We start from the raw sequence: 21,496 nt of genomic DNA on the forward strand, positions 1-21,496 counted from the left end.
GGGACATGTATATTGGGTCTTCTACCACGTATCAGATCTAGTAAAATCTCTGACAGAGCAATTCTCCCAGGGTTTCTTACTCTTTTATTTGCTGGCTGTGCCGGGTGGAGGGATATGTCTGTATAGTCTCAGACCCAAGTCACTGAGTGCAGTCTCAGGAGATGGGAGGCAGCGGTGTGGGATCTCTGCAACTTGTCTACAGTAAACATTTAAGCTTCCACTGATTGATGAATAATAATATTATGAGTCCTGACCCTTACACTGTATACTCTATGTTGTACATTACATACTCCTGACCCCTGCGCTATATACTCTATATTGTACATTACATACTCCTGACCCCTGCACTATATACTCTATGTTGTACATTACATACTCCTGACCCCTGCACTATATACTATGTTGTACATTCCATACTCCTGATTCCTGCACTATATACTCTATGCTGTACATTACATACTCCTGACCCCTGCACTATATACTCTGTTGTACATTACATACTCCTGACCCCTGCACTATATACTCTATGTTGTACATTACATACTCCTGACTTCTGCTCTCCCCCTCCCCCCACTGCTATATATACACATAATATGGATTCTCTTTTGTTACACCCATTTCCTCCCAGCTGGACATTTTATATCCGATGATGTGATTGGAGCACAGACTTTTACATGGTGATAATAATGTGATAACATCCTCCAACTTTGGACCCTTAAACAGAAAGTGATAATGAGGGAGGAGTCAATACCCCAATGATGGTGGTCTTCAGGATCAGTCCAGTCTTCATCTTGGTTGTTCTCCCCCCATCCTCACTCTCTGACCTCTGGTGGGGCTCAGCCCCGCTGTTCTTCATGACTAAATCATGGACTAAATAAGGAAGTGCAGTACTTCTTGTGTTGGGAAGATGGCGATGAGTGATAGAGGGGGTGGGGACCCTCGTCCTATAATCCCCTCATCACTGTCCCTCCTATAAGACAGTTCTGGTTGTTTCCTCACTCTCTGACTAAGGTCCATGAATAAAGAAATGACCTGGTAGGAGATCAGATGAGCCATTTCCTAGTTCCCTTGAGGGTGGAATTGTAAGCTCCTCAGAGCCCAAGCTGCCTGATGAGGGCGGAGTCCTGGTTTGGGGGAACCAATCAGCTCCTGTCTAGTAATCCTCTTTGTCTTTGTATTTTAGTCCATGGCCGGGAGATGAGGAAAACCTCAGAGGATTGTCTCACTTTGTCTCCAGACTGGAAAGTAGAAGATGAGGACATCACACAGTATAGTCCAGGAGAAAACCCGGCTCCCTCCAATGTCCATCCGGCACCACCCAGTCTAGATGGACCATCGGATTCCTCGTATCCTGAGGAACCTCAGACTGTGCGGGTCCAGGCCGGCCTTCCAACAGAGAAGAGGTTCTCCTGTACTGAGTGCGGGAAATGTTTCTGTTCTAAGTACAATCTTAATGTGCATAAAAGATGTCACACAGGAGAGAAGCCGTATTCCTGTCCTGAGTGCGGGAAATGTTTTTCAGAGAAGTCCAGTCTTCACAAACATCAGAGATCTCACACAGGGGAAAAGCCATATTCCTGTCCTGAGTGCGGGAAATGTTTTTCAGAGAAGTCCAGTCTTCACAAACATCAGAGATCTCACACAGGGGAGAAGCCGTATTGCTGTCCTGAGTGTGGGAAATGTTTTTTAGATAAGTCCTATTTTCACAGACATCAGAGATCTCACACAGGGGAGAAGCCTTACTCCTGTTCTGAGTGCGGGCAATGTTTTTCAGTCAAGGCCAGTCTTCACACACATCAGAGATCTCACACAGGAGAGACACCGTATTTCTGTTCTGAGTGTGGGAAATGTTTTTCATGGAAGTCCTCTCTTTCTAAACATCAAAGATGTCACACAGGGGTGAAGCCGTATTCCTGTCCTGAGTGTGGGAAATGTTTTTCACATAATTCCAGTCTATACACACATCAGAGGTCTCACACAGGGGTGAAGCCTTATTCCTGTCCTGAGTGTGGGAAATGTTTTTCACATATTTCCAGTCTTAACACACATCAGAGGTCTCACACAGGGGAGAAGTCGTATTCCTGTCCTGAGTGCGGGAAATGTTTTTCACTCAAATCCAGTCTTCACGATCATCAGAGATCTCACACAGGGGAGAAGCCGTATTCCTGTCCAGAGTGCGGAAAATGTTTTTCATGTAATTCCAATCTTTGCAAACATCAGAGATCTCACAAAGGAGAGAAGCCATATTCCTGTCCAGAGTGCGGGAAATGTTTTTCAGAGAAGTACAGATTTTACACACATCAGAGATCTCACACAGGGGAGAAGCCGTATTGCTGTCCTGAGTGCGGGAAATGGTTTTTAGATAAGTCCTATCTTCACAGACATCAGAGATCTCACACAGGGGTGAAGCCTTACTCCTGTTCTGAGTGCGGGCAATGTTTTTCAGTCAAGGCCACTCTTCACACACATCAGAGATCTCACACAGGAGAGACGCCGTATTTCTGTTCTGAGTGTGGGAAATGTTTTTCATGGAAGTCCTCTCTTTCTAAACATCAAAGATGTCACACAGGAGTGAAGCCGTATTCCTGTCCTGAGTGCGGGAAATGTTTTTCAGACAAGTTCATTCTTCACACACATCAGAGATCTCACACAAGGGAGAAGCCGTATTCCTGTCCTGAGTGTGGGAAATGTTTTTCACATAAGTCCGGTCTTCACAGACATCAGAGATCTCACACAGGGGAGAAGTCGTATTCCTGTCCTGAGTGCGGGAAATGTTTTTCACTCAAATCCAGTCTTCACGATCATCAGAGATCTCACACAGGGGAGAAGCCGTATTCCTGTCCAGAGTGCGGAAAATGTTTTTCACGTAATTCCAGTCTTTGCAAACATCAGAGATCTCACAAAGGAGAAAAGTCATATTCCTGTCCAGAGTGTGGGAAATGTTTTTCTCATAATTCCAGTCTATACACACATCAGAGGTGTCACACAGGGGTGAAGCCTTATTCCTGTCCAGAGTGTGGAAAATGTTTTTCACAGAATTCTAGTCTTAACACACATCAGAGGTCTCACACAGGGGTGAAGCCTTATTCCTGTCCAGAGTGTGGAAAATGTTTTTCACAGAATTCCAGTCTTCACACACATCAGAGATCTCACAAAGGAGAGAAGCCGTAATCCTGTCCAGAGTGTGGGAAATGTTTTTCACAGAATTCCAGTCTTCACACACATCAGAGATCTCACACAGGGGTGAAGTCTTATTCCTGTCCAGAGTGCGGGAAATGTTTTTCAGACAAGTATCATCTTTCCAAACATCAGAGATCTCATACGGGGGGAGAAGCCATATTCCTGTCCTGAGTGTGGGAAATGTTTTTCACAGAATTCCAGTTTTCACACACATCAGAGATCTCACACAGGGGTGAAGCCTTATTCCTGTCCAGAGTGTGGGAAATGTTTTTCAGACAAGTATCATCTTTCCAAACATCAGAGATCTCATACGGGGGAGAAGCCATATTCCTGTCCTGAGTGTGGGAAATGTTTTTCACAGACGTCCCATCTTTCCAAACATCAGAGATCTCACATGGGGAAAAGTCACTTTCCTGCCCTGAGTGAGGGAAATGTTCCTCACTGAAGTTCTGTCTTCCTGTACATCAGGGGTCCCACACAACCCTGAAGGTGTATTAGTGCCTTGAGTGCGGGAAATGTCTTCTAGATGAATGTTGCTGGACATCCCAGCTCTCATGTGGGGAAGAAGCACATCCTGATATACACCTCAGATATACTCCATGGCTGATCTTCATCATGGAAGAAACAGTTCATAAGGAGATCAGAGGTCCCCAAAGACATGGATGAAGTGTGTGACCGGGTCGGCCATTGATAGCAGGAGAAGAATAAAAATGGAGTCCTGCCCTGTGATTGGCTGAGTACATTTTGTGGTGGGAGATTTCACAAACACTTGGAGGTCTTGTCAAACGTCTCTCTAACACAGGTGGTCAGACACTATATCTGGCTTCTGTGGTCCTTACCTATAGCAGCCCCTTTCCCATAAGGCAGGCAGGCCTACTGGTACTCGTTGCCCCCAGGACTGATACACAATGCTATAGTGCCTGGCTACCACACCAGGGTAGGTGCAAACTGAGCACAGCAACAGGTGCTTGTGGTTGGCAGAAAGGCAGAATGGTTCAATGACAGTCCAGGTACAAGGCGAGTTCATCTCACGAAAATGCATCAGATATCCCAACCAGGCAGTGTTTGGGACAGGACCCCTTTGTCTGGGACTGAAGATCTGGCTCTATGTCTGTTTTTTTGGTCGGCTTGTGAGATTCCATTTGTGATCTATCATTTAATAAATGTGATATTACGGTAATGCTCCCTCTTGGGTGTTGTCTTTGACAGTTCCTAGATTCCCCCATCTGTGGAGGACTGCACCTCATCAAGTGACAGATAACGTGTGGAATTGTGAAGCACCAAGATTTGAGTGTTGTTGTGTTTGGCAACATTTGATCGACAAGGCAGGCAATATTCAGAGTAATCAGGGTCCAATCCCTGGTCAAAAGACAAGCAGAGTTCAGAGAGTAGTTGATATCTGATCCAAGGTCATAAACAGAGGAATACAAACAGCAGAGCAGGACAGACAGACAGGGAGCTTAAACATGCATTATACACACTATCACTAACATGAGACTGCAGGTTTGGCTGGCTTAAATCAGATTTATTCTCCACCCAGAGACTTGCTGCATCATAGCTAAAACCAGGATGCTTTAATGAGACCATCAGTTGTGATGGATTGGGGGCACTAGACGTTCCTGACATTAACCTCCATCTGAAAAGGGGCCAATAATCCCTTAAAGGCATGTTGGGCATCCAGCATAGGACCATCAGGCTGGGCATCCAGCAAAGGACCAGCATGCTGAGCAATGGTCAGGGGGCAGGGGTGAACTGACCATTTGGAAACTCGGGCACTGCCCGAGGGGCCCAGGGTCAGTAGGGGGCCCCATGAGATGCCCCTGGTAGCTTTTTCATAGGCTTTTTGAGTTTGGGCAAGGACACAGGGGCCCCATGATCCCCTATTGCCTGGGGGCCCCATGAGTTGTCAGTCTGCCCCTGGTCAGGGGATCAGCAAAGTCAGGTTGGTTAGCAGGCATAGAGTTTATGAAGCCAAACTGGACAGCAGAGAACCTGTAACATCAGGTTGGATAGAAGGTGACATGGTACTGAAGTCAAGCTGAATGCAGGCTGCATGCAGAGTGGCCTGAAGACAAAGTTGTGGGCTCCACATGGCTGAATGAGGCAGTTTATCCAAAGGCTGGACGGAACTTCTTAGACAGGTTTCAGCAGATATAGTTGCAGTAGGGTGAGGCCCGGTTACTGAAAGTCCCAAAAATGAAAAAGGGCACAATTGGCCTGGGCTGAATCAGAACAACTGGTGCGGAGGCAGACTGGACCACATTGGCAGGTGTAGAGACAGACTAGACCGCATCATCAGGTGTAGAGACAGACTAGATGACATCAGCAGGTGTAGAGACAGACTAGACAGCATCATCAGGTGTAGAGACAGACTAGATGACATCAGCAGGTGTAGAGACAGACTAGACAGCATCATCAGGTGTAGAGACAGACTAGACCACATCATCAGGTGTAGAGACAGACTAGACCGCATCAGCAGGTGTAGAGACAGACTAGATGACATCAGCAGGTGTAGAGACAGACTAGACAGCATCATCAGGTGTAGAGACAGACTAGACCACATCATCAGGTGTAGAGACAGACTAGACCGCATCAGCAGGTGTAGAGACAGACTAGACCGCATCAGCAGGTGTAGAGACAGACTAGACCACATCAGCAGGTGTAGAGACAGACTAGACCACATCAGCAGGTGCAGAGACAGACTATACCACATCAGCAGGTGAAGAGACAGACTAGACCGCATCAGCAGGTGAAGAGACAGACTAGACCACATCAGCAGGTGCAGAGACAGACTAGACGACATCAGCAGGTGTAGAGACAGACTAGACCTCATCAGCAGGTGTAGAGACAGACTAGATCACATCATCAGGTGTAGAGACAGACTAGACCACATCGACAGGTGTAGAGACACACTAGACCACATGGGAAGTTGTAGAGACAGACTAGACCGCATCAACAGGTGTAGAGACAGACTAGACCACATCGACAGGTGTAGAGACACACTAGACCACATTGGAAGTTGTAGAGACAGACTAGACCACATCAGCAGGTGTAGAGACAGACTAGACCGCATCAGCAGGTGAAGAGACAGACTAGACCACATCAGCAGGTGTAGAGACAGACTAGATCACATCAGCAGGTGTAGAGACAGACTAGACCACATTGACAGGTGCAGAGACAGACTAGACCACATCGACGGGTGTAGAGACAGACTAGACCACATTGGAAGTTGTAGAGACAGACTAGACCGCATCAGCAGGTGTAGAGACAGACTAGACCACATCGACGGGTGTAGAGACAGACTAGACCACATCGACTGGTGTAGAGACAGACTAGACCGCGTCAGCAGGTGTAAAGACAGACTAGACCGCATCAGCAGGTGAAGAGACAGACTAGACCGCGTCAGCAGGTGAAGAGACAGACTAGACCGCGTCAGCAGGTGTAGACAGACTAGACGGCATCAGCAGGTGTAGAGACAGACTAGACCGTGTCAGCAGGTGTAGAGACAGACTAGAGCGCGTCAGCAGGTGCAGAGACAGACTAGATCACATCAGCAGGTGTAGAGACAGACTAGACCACATTGACAGGTGCAGAGACAGACTAGACCACATCGACGGGTGTAGAGACAGACTAGACCACATTGGAAGTTGTAGAGACAGACTAGACCGCATCAGCAGGTGTAGAGACAGACTAGACCACATCGACGGGTGTAGAGACAGACTAGACCACATCGACTGGTGTAGAGACAGACTAGACCGCGTCAGCAGGTGTAAAGACAGACTAGACCGCATCAGCAGGTGAAGAGACAGACTAGACCGCGTCAGCAGGTGAAGAGACAGACTAGACCGCGTCAGCAGGTGTAGACAGACTAGACGGCATCAGCAGGTGTAGAGACAGACTAGACCGTGTCAGCAGGTGTAGAGACAGACTAGAGCGCGTCAGCAGGTGCAGAGACAGGCTATACCACGTCAGCAGGTGAAGAGACAGACTAGACCGCATCAGCAGGTGCAGAGACAGACTAGACCACATCAGCAGGTGAAGAGACAGACTAGACCACATCAGCAGGTGTAGAGACAGACTAGATCACATCAGCAGGTGTAGAGACAGACTAGACCACATTGACAGGTGCAGAGACAGACTAGACCACATCGACGGGTGTAGAGACAGACTAGACCACATTGGAAGTTGTAGAGACAGACTAGACCGCATCAGCAGGTGTAGAGACAGACTAGACCGTGTCAGCAGGTGTAGAGACAGACTAGACCGCATCAGCAGGTGAAGAGACAGACTAGACCGCGTCAGCAGGTGAAGAGACAGACTAGACCGCGTCAGCAGGTGTAGACAGACTAGACCGCATCAGCAGGTGTAGAGACAGACTAGACCGTGTCAGCAGGTGTAGAGACAGACTAGAGCGCGTCAGCAGGTGCAGAGACAGGCTATACCACGTCAGCAGGTGAAGAGACAGACTAGACCGCATCAGCAGGTGCAGAGACAGACTAGACCGCATCAGCAGGTGAAGAGACATACTAGACTGCATCAGCAGGTGCAGAGACAGACTAGACCGCATCAGCAGGTGAAGAGACAGACTAGACCGCATCAGCAGGTGTAGAGACAGACTAGACCGCATCAGCAGGTGCAGAGACAGACTAGACCGCATCAGCAGGTGTAGAGAGACTAGACCGCATCAGCAGGTGAAGAGACAGACTAGACCGCATCAGCAGGTGAAGAGACAGACTAGACCGCATCAGCAGGTGAAGAGACAGACTAGACCACATCAGCAGGTGTAGAGACAGACTAGATCACATCATCAGGTGTAGAGACAGACTAGACCACATCAGCAGGTGTAGAGACAGACTAGACCACATCGACAGGTGTAGAGACAGAGTAGACCACATGGGAAGTTGTAGAGACAGACTAGACCGCATCAACAGGTGTAGAGACAGACTAGACCACACTGGAAGTTGTAGAGACAGACTAGACCACATCAGCAGGTGTAGAGACAGACTAGATCACATCAGCAGGTGTAGAGACAGACTAGACCACATTGACAGGTGTAGAGACAGACTAGACCACATCGACGGGTGTAGAGACAGACTAGACCACATTGGAAGTTGTAGAGACAGACTAGACCGCATCAGCAGGTGTAGAGACAAACTAGACCGCATCAGCAGGTGTAGAGACAGACTAGACCGCATCAGCAGGTGAAGAGACAGACTAGACCGCATCAGCAGGTGAAGAGACAGACTAGATCGCATCAGCAGGTGTAGAGACAGACTAGACCGCATCAGCAGGTGTAGAGACAGACTAGACCGCATCAGCAGGTGTAGAGACAGACTAGACCACATCAGCAGGTGAAGAGACAGACTAGACCACATCAGCAGGTGAAGAGACAGACTAGACCACATCAGCAGGTGTAGAGACAGACTAGACCACATCATCAGGTGCAGAGACAGACTAGACCGCATCAGCAGGTGAAGAGACAGACTAGACCACATCATCAGGTGTAAAGGCAGCAGACCTTGAGGACAAGTCAGCCTGGACATGCATCCAAGGGTGTTTATGGACAGGCAAAGGAAGGGGTAATCCAGAGTGTTGGACTTTTGAGGACTTATAGTGAGCACAGATTCTGCAGCTCTTACACAGAAACAGGAGTCCTTATGGAGAGAGGCCACTAAAGCCCACGAGAAACCAAAGAAAAGGTTTTAGTACTCCCTGGGAGCTCGGCCGTCTTAGCTGGATATGCCTCTGAAAGCACTTTATGCCTAAGGTGGAGGGGAACAAACAGCTTTCCAGGGGGTAGAATAAGCAGAGCACTAGACGGGGCTCTAAACATAGAGTTTAAAGGTTCAGGGGAAGGGCCCTTTTCTTGGCTTATTGGAGCAGCTGGTGACAAAGTGGCCATGGTCCCCACAGTATAAGCAGAGTCCCTGAGATCTTCTAGCCTTTTCCCCAGAGGATAAAGGATAGGCCTAACCTGAACCGGCTTCTTGGATCTGGGGCCTTCCACCCCGAGTCAGGTGACCAGTGGTGGAAATCAGAACAGTATTGTTCAGCGATGAATTTATCCTGATGGTTAGTTTCTGCTGAGTGGGCACAGTCAGGATTATCATTGATTAAACCCAACTGACCTTCAGGCTGGGTCATCTGTGAGGAGACTAAAAGCCCAAGACTGGGGCCCCTGCAACCATGTAACAACAAGGTTAACCCGTGTCCTTCAGAACCAGAAGAATGTGGTCTGAGCTTGAAGCATAGTAAACAACTGTTTTTAAAGTTGGAAAACATGTTGGGTCACCAGAAACATGATCAGGCGGGATAACCCTGGGCTCTGGTTCCTGCATTACTGCTGGGGGTGCGTTTACATGCACAGACTGTTGGATTTTAGACACATATAATACTTCTTTTAGTGTCTTGAGGCAATTATGAATGAAAGAGCCGTTGAAATAAAAAATGAAGTGTGATTTTATTCTATCACACAATGGTGTAAAATAACAATGTAAAGCGTATCATGAACAGTTCCATGTAGATACAACTACTGTAGAAATAACAATGTAAAGTGTATCATGAACAGTTCCATGGAGATACAACTACTGTAGAAATATCAATGTAAAGTGTATCATGAACAGTTCCATGGAGATACAACTACTGTAGAAATAACAATGTAAAGTGTATCATGAACAGTTCCATGGAGATACAACTACTGTAGAAATATCAATGTAAAGTGTATCATGAACAGTTCCATGGAGATACAACTACTGTAGAAATAACAATGTAAGTGTATCATGAACAGTTCCATGGAGATACAACTACTGTAGAAATAACAATGTAAAGCGTATCATGAACAGTTCCATGTAGATACAACTACTGTAGAAATAACAATGTAAGTGTATCATGAACAGTTCCATGGAGATACAACTACTGTAGAAATAACAATGTAAAGCGTATCATGAACAGTTCCATGGAGATACAACTACTGTAGAAATAACAATGTAAAGCGTATCATGAACAGTTCCATGGAGATACAACTACTGTAGAAATAACAATGTAAGTGTATCATGAACAGTTCCATGTAGATACAACTACTGTAGAAATAACAATGTAAGTGTATCATGAACAGTTCCATGGAGATACAACTACTGTAGAAATAACAATGTAAAGCGTATCATGAACAGTTCCATGGAGATACAACTACTGTAGAAATAACAATGTAAGTGTATCATGAACAGTTCCATGGAGATACAACTACTGTAGAAATAACAATGTAAGTGTATCATGAACAGTTCCATGGAGATACAACTACTGTAGAAATAACAATGTAAAGCGTATCATGAACAGTTCCATGTAGATACAACTACTGTAGAAATAACAATGTAAAGCGTATCATGAACAGTTCCATGGAGATACAACTACTGTAGAAATATCAATGTAAGTGTATCATGAACAGTTCCATGGAGATACAACTACTGTAGAAATAACAATGTAAGTGTATCATGAACAGTTCCATGGAGATACAACTACTGTAGAAATATCAATGTAAGTGTATCATGAACAGTTCCATGTAGATACAACTACTGTAGAAATAACAATGTAAAGCGTATCATGAACAGTTCCATGGAGATACAACTACTGTAGAAATAACAATGTAAGTGTATCATGAACAGTTCCATGGAGATACAACTACTGTAGAAATAACAATGTAAAGCGTATCATGAACAGTTCCATGGAGATACAACTACTGTAGAAATAACAATGTAAAGCGTATCATGAACAGTTCCATGGAGATACAACTACTGTAGAGATAACAATGTAAAGCGTATCATGAACAGTTCCATGGAGATACAACTACTGTAGAAATAACAATGTAAAGTGTATCATGAACAGTTCCATGGAGATACAACTACTGTAGAAATAACAATGTAAAGTGTATCATGAACAGTTCCATGGAGATACAACTACTGTAGAAATAACAATGTAAAGTGTATCATGAACAGTTCCATGGAGATACAACTACTGTAGAAATAACAATGTAAAGTGTATCATGAACAGTTCCATGGAGATACAACTACTGTAGAAATAACAATGTAAAGCGTATCATGAACAGTTCCATGGAGATACAACTACTGTAGAAATATCAAGAAGAAGTGTAAAGAAAAAGTCACCATTATTGTCATAACTGTCTGACCATGTGCAACGTCCATCTTCTTCTTGTCCTTCACGAGACTTTGGGAAGAAACCGGAAATAGACGGAAGTGACGATCTTGTCTTGCAACAAGCACCTGTTCCAGCTTCTCATACGTGTGTGTGTGTGTGTGTGATAGATGACAGATAGATGTGACATATGAGATGTGATAGATGTGACAGATGATAGAGCCGTGTAGACTGGCCAGGGACAGGACGGGGTTAATCATGGAGAATAGGACTCACTGGTGGAAGCCTAACTTTTATTCTTACTATGAGGAAAGTAAGTCATACTATGCGAGGAGGTTTAAATGCACACTTCTGGGTTTAGATGGTTTTTATTTCCCATAAGGCAGTGGTGTTCTGCAAACAAAAGGCAGTTCTAAGACAAGATGATCAGCAACACGTGAATGATGCAAAAGGGGCTCTCTGGACTCTGATGAAAGGTGGACTATGGGAACCCAGGTTAAAATGGAATGATGGGAACTATGATGAATGTTGGGGCTTTGGTTACCAGAGACCCCCTTATATCAGAGTTACCCTTTACACCAGAGTCTGCAGTGATCCCCCTTACATTAGAGTCTCCTCCTCACATCAGAGTTCCCAATGCCCTTCCTTAAATCAGAGTCTCCCTTACATCAAAGTCTGCAGAGTCCACCCTTACAGTATATAGGAACTCCAAGAGTTCATATGTAGAGGGGATTCCAATGTAAATGGGGAACTCTGTGGATTCCAATGTAAAGGGGGAACTCTGTGGATTCCAATGTAAAGGGGGAACTCTGTGGATTCCAATGTAAAGGGGGAACTCTGTGAACTTTGATGCGGGAGGGCTCTTATGATTTAATCCATATGAGTAGAAATGTTATTTAATAAAAAAAAATCTGTATAGTTCCGCTAAAGTGTTCCGTTTTGGCTTGAAGAAAAGGTGGCAATACTACCCAAGATGACAGGAAGGGGGCCTGCTGCAGAACATGCGAAAGTGTCTCCCTGTGGGACCAAAATAGAGGGCTCAGCAACAGAGAAAGGGGCTCCGGGATCGGTGGAACGGGCCCCAGGCTTGGGGGGGGCCCCGGTGCAAGTAACCATGAAGGCCCCTGACTTTTGGTACCAGAGCCCTTCCCCCTGAGCCCAAGGCCCTTTCCAAAGTGTTTTCAAATCAAATCCATCCAAGGCATGTCTCTGGTGATCAATGTCATACTTGTGGTTGTGGTTAAACCAAACTGTCTGTGGTGGTTTATGTAAGGATATATTATTTATAAAGGGCGTGTCCCTTTCCCTTAGATGAAATATTACAGTGCCTCCAGCCGTTAAAATACGGCAAATATTTAGTAAACCAATAATTTGGACACCTTGATAATTCGATCACCACTTATTATTATACCTTGAATTCTTTTAGCCAATATGATTTCATACCATACACACAAAATTTGCCTTATAATAGATAAATATAAAAATTTATTTATGTACAAAAATTATATATATATTAACACAAAACACAAAAGACTGGTGATAAATGAATATTGGTACACACAATCAAAAATATATCCTACCAATGTAAGACACACTAATAATGTCTCTAACTAATTACATCAATCACAAATTTAAATGATATGATATTATATTAAATTTATTAATAATTAATAATTTCGAATATCTCAAAGGTTATATTCTTACACGCCGTGGCCATAGGCTTGAAAGAAGTAAGCCCTTGATATATGATACTCTGGTTATTAATATTCAATAAATTATGAAATATGGAAAAATTTATAATATGGCAATCAGCAATTTTTTTAACAGTAACACAGTATCTGACTACATATATCTAACTATCCAATATTGTTGTAATACACTAAGGTAATTTTATGATTCTACACAACAGAGGAAATAATTAATACAAAATCAAATAAACATCTCACCACACCCGGACGTCAGACTAGGCAACTCTCCCGTGGATTTAGCTGGCAGTGGAACGCCTTTAGACTGATATATAGGCAAGTGATAGATTCAATAGGGGAGAATGTAGGAAGTTATAAGATTAGAGGTTTAAAGTTTTAGGAAGTTTGAAAAGATGGAAGAGTAGTTATTCAGTAGAGATCTTCTTCAGATGTCAGGTCTTTCCATCAGGTCTTATGAGGGTTCTTCTTTTTCATGAGGTTTTTTTTCTGTTACAGCACATGGGCTTTTTATATCCACTAGTCCATTGTTCTAAGATACCTTCCCACCAGGCTTCCTGATTGGCTAGTTGAGAAATGTGTGTACATAAGCTATTTCTCACCTGCCCGCCAGGTGGCGGTCATGTATCACAGAACAATGTGAGTATTTGATATGACTCATATCTTGGGTGGAATCTTCAGGTAATTTCAGGAATAAAATATACAGCACTTTCCAGATATAGCAGTGATCATACCTATGATATTCTAAATAGGGACCATGGAATATAGGTGTATATTCGGTTATTCCTCCTTGAAGTATCATCCTGTTTGTTTCCTGATAAGACATGTAACTAATGCTAGTTTATAATACATCTTACTTCCCATCATCTCAATACTCAAGTTAGTGATATATAGTTCCCATTGCTGAGTATTTAGTGGTGTTTAAAGTCTATGACATCTTATTTATAATCTGTTTTTGTAGTACATTTTTGTAATGATATACAGTGAACTTTTAAACTTAAATGTCCTGAATTTCACCCCTTGGTTTCAGCATCAACATTCCCTCTGTGTAGGGAAAAAAATCTCTGTTTGCCTAGCCCTTGTATTTGACTCATGGTAAACAATTGTTAATGCTTTCACCCTTGGTGAACAATAGTAGATAGTAATAGTTTCAGAGGTTTGTTGGTTCATCACACTCTACAGGTTTTGGGTAAGCTCTCAGACAATCAGTTTGGTTCCTCTATTGTCATGTCCAGACCTTGTATATGTTTACCTGCTTATTGAAGTCTGAATGATGGTGTTTGATCACCTGTAGAACTTTAAAATAGTATTGTCTCTAGGAGGAAAGAAAAACCATCCCTTTACCCATTACATTTCTCTAGCTAGATGGTTCAACCAAGACAAAATTAACTCTTAGCATCCGGCTATTGCTGAGCTGTTTGCCATATAATATTATGTCTTGATAAAAGTCATATTTTTGAGACATGATTCAAAAGCCCACAACAAAATCCCCCTTTGTTTGGGGTACAGGCACGTGTATAGGGGTGTCTGTGTCGCAAAACATGAGTGGGGCTTTTGGCTAGAGTGATTGTTCGTCTTCTCCGGTGAAGGGAATGAAATAATAAAAAAAAAAATTTCCGATAACAAAATGGCAGCGGTAATGCTGGTTGTTCCTCAACTTGACTCGGCGTCTTTAGATGGACACTTCCGATGACGATCCTGGTCTTGTGATGAGGCCGGCCTGGCCTGGCACATCCACCTTGGGGTCCATGGGTCCTCCGCACGACAGGTCTCTTAGACGGTCTCCTAGGCGGGTTTTTTCCTCTGGACTGGCCCTTGGTGGCCTGGGACATCAGGTTATCGTCTCCGGATCGATCTCTGGCATCTGGTCTTTCCCACAGGACATTATAGCTTCCTTCTAGGGTCTGGTCATTGACACCTCCGATCGCCGGTCTGGTCATAGTCTGGGCCTTCCTTTCTAAATTATCAAAATGAACAGTTTGAGTAATGGATATACATAAAATTATGTTACTGGATCCTGTAAGGCAAAATATGAATTATATGTTTAAAGGAAATTTAATAATGATCTCAATATCTCCAGATAGGAATTGGTGGGTTCAGTCTTCCAACAACTGCAATTGAGACTTCGGATGGCAAGCACGTAATTGGTTGATGTGCACCCATCTATCACTGATTTCACCATACCGGGTAACCTGCAATTTATATGCGACCGGAGAAATTTTATCAATGATAGAGAACGGACCTTTCCAAGATGGAAGGAATTTCCGTTCCTTGATCTGGTCTCTTGCAAAGTTGTATAGATAGACTTTGTCACCAATCTCATATTCCTTCTTGGAGGTTTTGAGATCATAGTATGTCTTAGCACTAGTTGCAGCTCTTTCCAAATTTCGCTGGGCAAAGGCAAAAGCATATTGCAGATGTTTACGTAAATCCTCTATGTACTGGTGTGTGGTGGTAGCATTGATCAAATTTTGATCTGTAGTGCGATACAATAAGTGCTGGGGCAGTACCATCCGTCTACCTGTCATCAGTTCAAAAGATGACATTTTTGTAACTGTATTCGGAGTAGCCCTCAACGCCATCAGGACCAGCGGAAGTTTAACATCCCAGTCCTTGCCTGTTTCCTTAACAAATTTCTTAAGGACGTTAACGATGGTCTGATTGTATCGTTCTACACCACCACTAGAGGCTGGCCGATAGGCGATATGCAATTTCCTTTTAACCCCCAAAATTTTCCACAATTTGGCCATCACTTCGCTAGTGAAGTGCGATCCTCTATCAGACTCTATCCTCTGAGGTAAACCAAAACGAGAAAATACATGATTTATTAGCAATGCAGCACATGTCTCGGAGCTGTTATTTGGTGCTGGTATACATTCGACATACTTGGTGAATAAACATGTAACTGTTAACATATACCGATTTCCTCGTGAAGATTTTGTTACTGGCCCAATAAAATCCATTTGAAGGTCTGACCAAGGCATACATATCCCCCTCTTCTGGAGAGGTGCTCTGTGAGTTGGCTTGGTAGGTTGAAATTGGGGACATATTAGGCAACCTTGGCAGTATTCCTTCACATCACGTAACATATGAGGCCAGTAGGCATAATCCCGCAGGATCTCATACGTGATCTTCTCTCCACGATGACCGGAAGTGGGAGCATCATGGGCATGCTGTAGCATCAAACCTCTAAATTTAAGTGGGACGACCCATTGTTGTACGCCACCCTTTGAGGTTCGTATCAACAATCCCTGGTATAAAGAGAATTGGGATTTGGATTTCATTAAGATACGTAAATCCTCCTTCCCACTATATACTTCCTTATTTATGGGATTTTGGTTGGGATCTTCTATATGACTATAAAACAAGCCAATTATTGGGTCTTCTTTTTGGGCAGTAATTAAATCCTCACTAGGAGAATCGTGACTCCACTGTAATGCATTCGGATCACCAGCTGTTCTGGCCTGTTGCCTGGTGACAGCTTCAATCTGTACGGTACCTAAAAATTGGTCAATGTCTAACAATTCACCGGTGATTGCCCCTTCCTTGGCTAGAGAATCGGCCAGATCGTTCCCTTCTTTCTCGGCACCTAGAACCTTGGAGTGGCCTTTGGTCTTCTTGAAGTGCAGAGTGAGATCATTGTACCTTACCAGTTCATCGATGTGACAAAAGAGCTTACCATGTTTCACGGGTTTGTGATTACTCTTGTTCATGTTGTTTCGCTTCCACCTAGGGAAATACTCCACAAAACTATTCCTGACATAATTGGAATCGGTTATGATGGCACACTCTCTGATGTTGAACTCTATAGCCATCTCAACTGCTCTAAGAATTGCAGTAAGTTCAGCAACCTGACTGCTTTTTGGTCCAAGTTTGTATCCCACAGAAATTGGGGTGACACCTTGGGTCCAAACGATTCCAATACCTGCCACTAGTTGGAGCTGTTCCCCATCCTTGTGATGAAAAGCACAACCATCCACATATACACACGGCAGCTGTTTACAGTATTCTTCATCGTAAACCTTGTAGGGAGAGAACAGTTGTTCTTCCAGAAAGTCAGTGTCCGGGGCCTCCATAGCAGGCGTAGTTGCGGAACAATCATGGAGCTCGGCTAGGCCCTGGGCTACTGGACTTTCCTTGTTCTGTTTGTACCGAATTTCAAGAGGCCACCCTTGCAAAGACAAAGTCCAAGCAGTGATGCGGCTATTAGACACATTTCCTCCCTTGATACGTTCACTCTTTAAATACTGTAAAGGCTGGTGTGCCGTTTCAACAATGATTCTCTCTCCCTGAATGTAACTGCGGAAATTCTGTAATGCCCACACGGTGGACAATAGAGCTTTTTCACAGTCACTGAACTTTACTTCAACCGGGGACAAAGTTTTACTGGCATAGGCAATCACCTTACTGACATCATCACGTTTCTGGTAAAGAACAGAACTCATACTTACCTGCGTAAACCCTGTCTCTAGATAGAAATTTTTACCCCCTTCGGGATATCCGAGACACGGAGCTTGTGTGAGACGTTCCTTTAACTCCTTCATGGCGTCCTCCTGTTTCTTACCCCACGACCATTCGACATCCTTCTTCAGTAGGTGAAGCAGTGGCTTGCTTATCTCGGCGTAATTGTCAATAAACTTACGCGAGTAGTTTACCATACCTAGGAATGATCTCAATTCTTTAAGGTTAGTAGGGACTTTACAATTCAGAACCGCCTCAACTTTCTTCTTTTGTGGGTTCAAACCTTCAGCAGTAACTTCATGGCCTAGGAAGTTTACCTTCGTGCGACACCACTGGGCTTTTTGTAAGGACAGTTTAACTCCTGCTGCTTTTAATTGGCCCAGGACATGCCGAAGTTCTGTAATATGTTTGGTCATATCTGTACTTTTGATCAGGATATCGTCCACATATGCCAACGTCCCCCTTTCGAAGGCGTCTGGCATGGCCTTGTGCATGAACACAGCAAATTCATGTCCGGAATTTATGAATCCGAAAGGCATTCTCACCCAACAATATTGTCGATTCCCAAAACTGAAGGCCAGTTTGTATTGGTCTTCCTCACTCACCTTTATGGTCCAATACCCCTGTGCACAATCCAAAGCTGTGAAAACTTGGGATCCTTGGAGCTGGGCGAGACACTGGTCTATGTATGGGACCGGCCATCCTGACATGTACACACGTTTGTTCAGCTGACGGAGATCAGCGCATAAACGCCATTGTCCATTGGGTTTTAAAATACCCAGGATCGGGTGGTTGTAGGAGCTGTGGATGGGCCTAATTATACCCCTTTCATGTAACTTCCTGATAATCTCAGCTAGAGATTCATAGGAAGCTAATGGTAACCTATACTGTCTTACGAATACTGGTGGGGCATCTGGATCTGTTTGGATCCTAGCGACGTGTAGGTCAGTAGTCCCACAATCGTAAGAATCCTTGGCAAAGATCTCTTGGAATTCAAGGAGAAGCTCTCGGAGCAATTGTCGGTCGAGATCACTGGCACACGCGTCGGCGAGGGCCACCATCTCTTCCACTAACTCCTTGAATCCAGGAAAGCTTTCCGGCTGACCTATCTCATATGCCTCTTCAAGTTTTGTGGTGAGGTCATTGGGTATGTGATGTGTGTGTGTGTTCTCCTGCCATCCAGGTTCTTTGGGGTACTCTTGTTCTTTGATTGGGTGATCAAAGACAATTGATGTCTCTTCGATTCGACAGGTGCCATCTTTAGAATCGAATGGATAAATGGACTCTATGGTGAAAATACCCTCTGGTAATGAATGGAATGTTTGTTCAATTAATTGTTCCTCCGACAAATATTCATCGGGGATGAGTCCAATCACCTGGTTAGTGACCCCAAAGGTGTAATATTCAGTCTCTACCGCTAGACCAATAAGGGTCTCTTTGGGTAAGACGATGTCCTGATTGGACAGATTATGTACGTAAATGTACATCGGGGATTGATGTGTGTTGACTAGGGGCGTGTGTGTAATGTTCAGTCCCTCCCCCTGCATTTTATGGGAGAGGCATACTAATGCATCTGACCCCTTCAGTCTATGTCCCTTTTTAACTTGGATGGGGAGTATGAAATTATTTATGCCCTTAGGAATTGTAATCTTTTGGGCTACCTGGACTTCAACAGCATAAGGCATCTGTTGCTGGGATTTTAAAGCTAAGTCCAGATTTTGGTATTTTTCGGGGTCCCCCTTTAGTCGACTCCATAAACAGTCATTAATTAGGTCGACTTGCATTGCAAAGCGATGTAATACATCGTTGCCAAAATAAATTTTCGTTTGGGGATTATCCAAGACTAGGAACACATGGGTGGCTGTTTTGTTTCCTACAGTGACGTTTAAGAGACACCTAGCCATTGAATTGTGATCATCAGAGTCATCAAGGGAGTCTGAAATCCAATGACGCTGAGGTGTGGAGAAACGGATCATTTCCATTTCGGTCAGGTGTTTTATCAACCCATGGCTTACAAAGCTGTGTTCCTGTCTCAAATCTAGTTTGGCATATTTTGACCTATTAAGACCATTTATCCGGATGGGGATAAACAAGTCGCTGTTAACCCTTTCAATACCTGTCAAGAATTGGGTATGATCTCCCCCTTTTCTTGGTTTATCCTCCTGATGAAAAGATATCGTAAGGATGTCATCTTGGAGGGAAATATCTTTGATTTTATCTTGGGGAATTCTAAAAATGTGTTCCTCATCTCTTCTGATAGGGTTACAGTCATCAGGTTTGATAACCGTTACATCAGGAAGTTGGCTGTTCCTGAAATGGATTTCTAATGATCCAGGCCTTTCTTCCACCAGGTGGCAGTGTTGTCGGGAATGGGGAGTTTTAAGTTTCCCATATTTAATTGGGGTATTTACCTGTGACCACAGGACTTGGTTCACACAGTCAACTATGGTGTTCAGCCTTTTTAGGAAGTCCATCCCAATTATCATGTGGTGCTGTGATATGCTAGCAATGATGATGGGGTGTCTCAGTTCCTTATTACCCAGTTTCAGTTTAAGCCAGGCGGTACCCATGACTTGTAACGGGTCTCCACCTACACCAATCAATGAGCTGTCAAAACTTTTAAGTCTTGGCTTGGTGGGCATGACATTCGCCACTTTGTCAAAATGCTCCTGTGACATGATGGTTGCTTGGGATCCAGTGTCTATTAAGCCGACAATCGAAAGATCACTGGCATCCTGCACCTGCACCGTGGCATAATATCTCCCATCAGATTCAGTCAGCTCACACATGAAATTAGTGTGGTTGAAGATCTGTGGGCCCTTCAATAACATATGACTGGCTCTTATCTCACCGCATGTGGTGGACACATTACCCTTATCCTCCCTGGTGGGATTCTTGGACTGTCTCAAGACAGAAGCACAACTAGAAGTTGGTGCTCCGTCTGGCTTGTCAATCCTGATGACTTCCGATGCTGCGACTATATTAGGGGCAATAGGTGGACACTGAAAAACAGGAGAATCATTAATAACCAACAACTGGTCCCCCTTTGCCTGAGAACTAGCTTCTCCATTAGTAGGCGTGTCAGGGACGGGGCACACATCTCCTGTCATTTGACTCAGTGTCCTCCCCTGTTGGTTTAAGGCTTGGTTGCCTGTTAATTCTGTGACCCTTGGTTGGTCACAGGAGCTGCTCCTAAAAAAGGATTGGATGGAAATTGAGTGACAAGCCTGTCCATCTGTTCAGCCATTTTGCTGACCTGTGCCTCTATTTGTCCAATACGCTCAGAGGAGTCATTCTGTTGATTCTCCCTCTTCTTATACTTGCGCTTGTATTTTGGACGAGACTGGTAATGAGACTCAGAGTCAGAACTACTGCTCTGGTCCCGACGCCATTGTTCTCTCTGAGGTTTTGGGGTCTCCCTGTTATTAAAGGGAGCCTGGGGTACTGTATCCCCCCTTTGAGCCTGAGGGTGTTCTTGGCGTGGAGGAAATCTTTGGAAATCGGAGTTTTTATTAAAATTGGGATTCTTATTGTAATTATGGTTCCTGTTGAAATTGGGTTTCCCATAAAAATTCCCATGTTGGTTTTGGCGAGGATAATAGAACCTCTGAGGATACCATTGCCTCCTTTGATTTTCATCACTGTACTGGCCCTTACCATACTTTTTATTCTTCTCACTTCCACTACCGTAGTTCCCTGGCTTTTGTCTATCCTTTCTCACCCACTGGTTTTGGGGTGCAAAGTTATGGACCTCCTTCACTTGCTGGGCTTGAGGTACAAATCTAGGGAAACCATTGGTTTTACCCCCACGGACTACTTCCGCATATGATTTCTTCTCTGCCTGCACATTTGGATTTGGAGGGGAAACGGTAGTGGCTGCTACTATCTTGGGGCTATTTTTAGGTTCTCTTTTTATCCCGCCCTCACTGGACTGTTGGATCGAGAATAAATAGTCACTCTCTCTCACCAACCAATCAAGAGAGCATCCCTTTCTGTAATCCTTTGCA

At 44.3% G+C, this 21,496-nt stretch overlaps 1 protein-coding gene across 1 annotated transcript in view; it reads left to right on the forward strand.

The window, feature by feature from the left end:
- The window catches only part of LOC149460606 (uncharacterized), a 345,151-nt gene that overhangs the window by 225,529 nt on the left and 98,126 nt on the right, over nucleotides 1-21,496 (forward strand). Inside the window, exon 4 of the mRNA XM_089679458.1 lies at nucleotides 1,184-2,866. Within this exon, the coding sequence (XP_089535584.1) occupies nucleotides 1,184-2,866 (1,683 nt within the window). The remainder of the gene's footprint in view (nucleotides 1-1,183; nucleotides 2,867-21,496) is intronic.

Source organism: Staurois parvus, unplaced genomic scaffold, assembly GCF_062004578.1.
Source record: "Staurois parvus isolate SC_StPar_1 unplaced genomic scaffold, SC_StPar_1.0 ptg000224l, whole genome shotgun sequence".
NCBI classification, from domain to species: Eukaryota; Metazoa; Chordata; class Amphibia; order Anura; family Ranidae; genus Staurois; species Staurois parvus.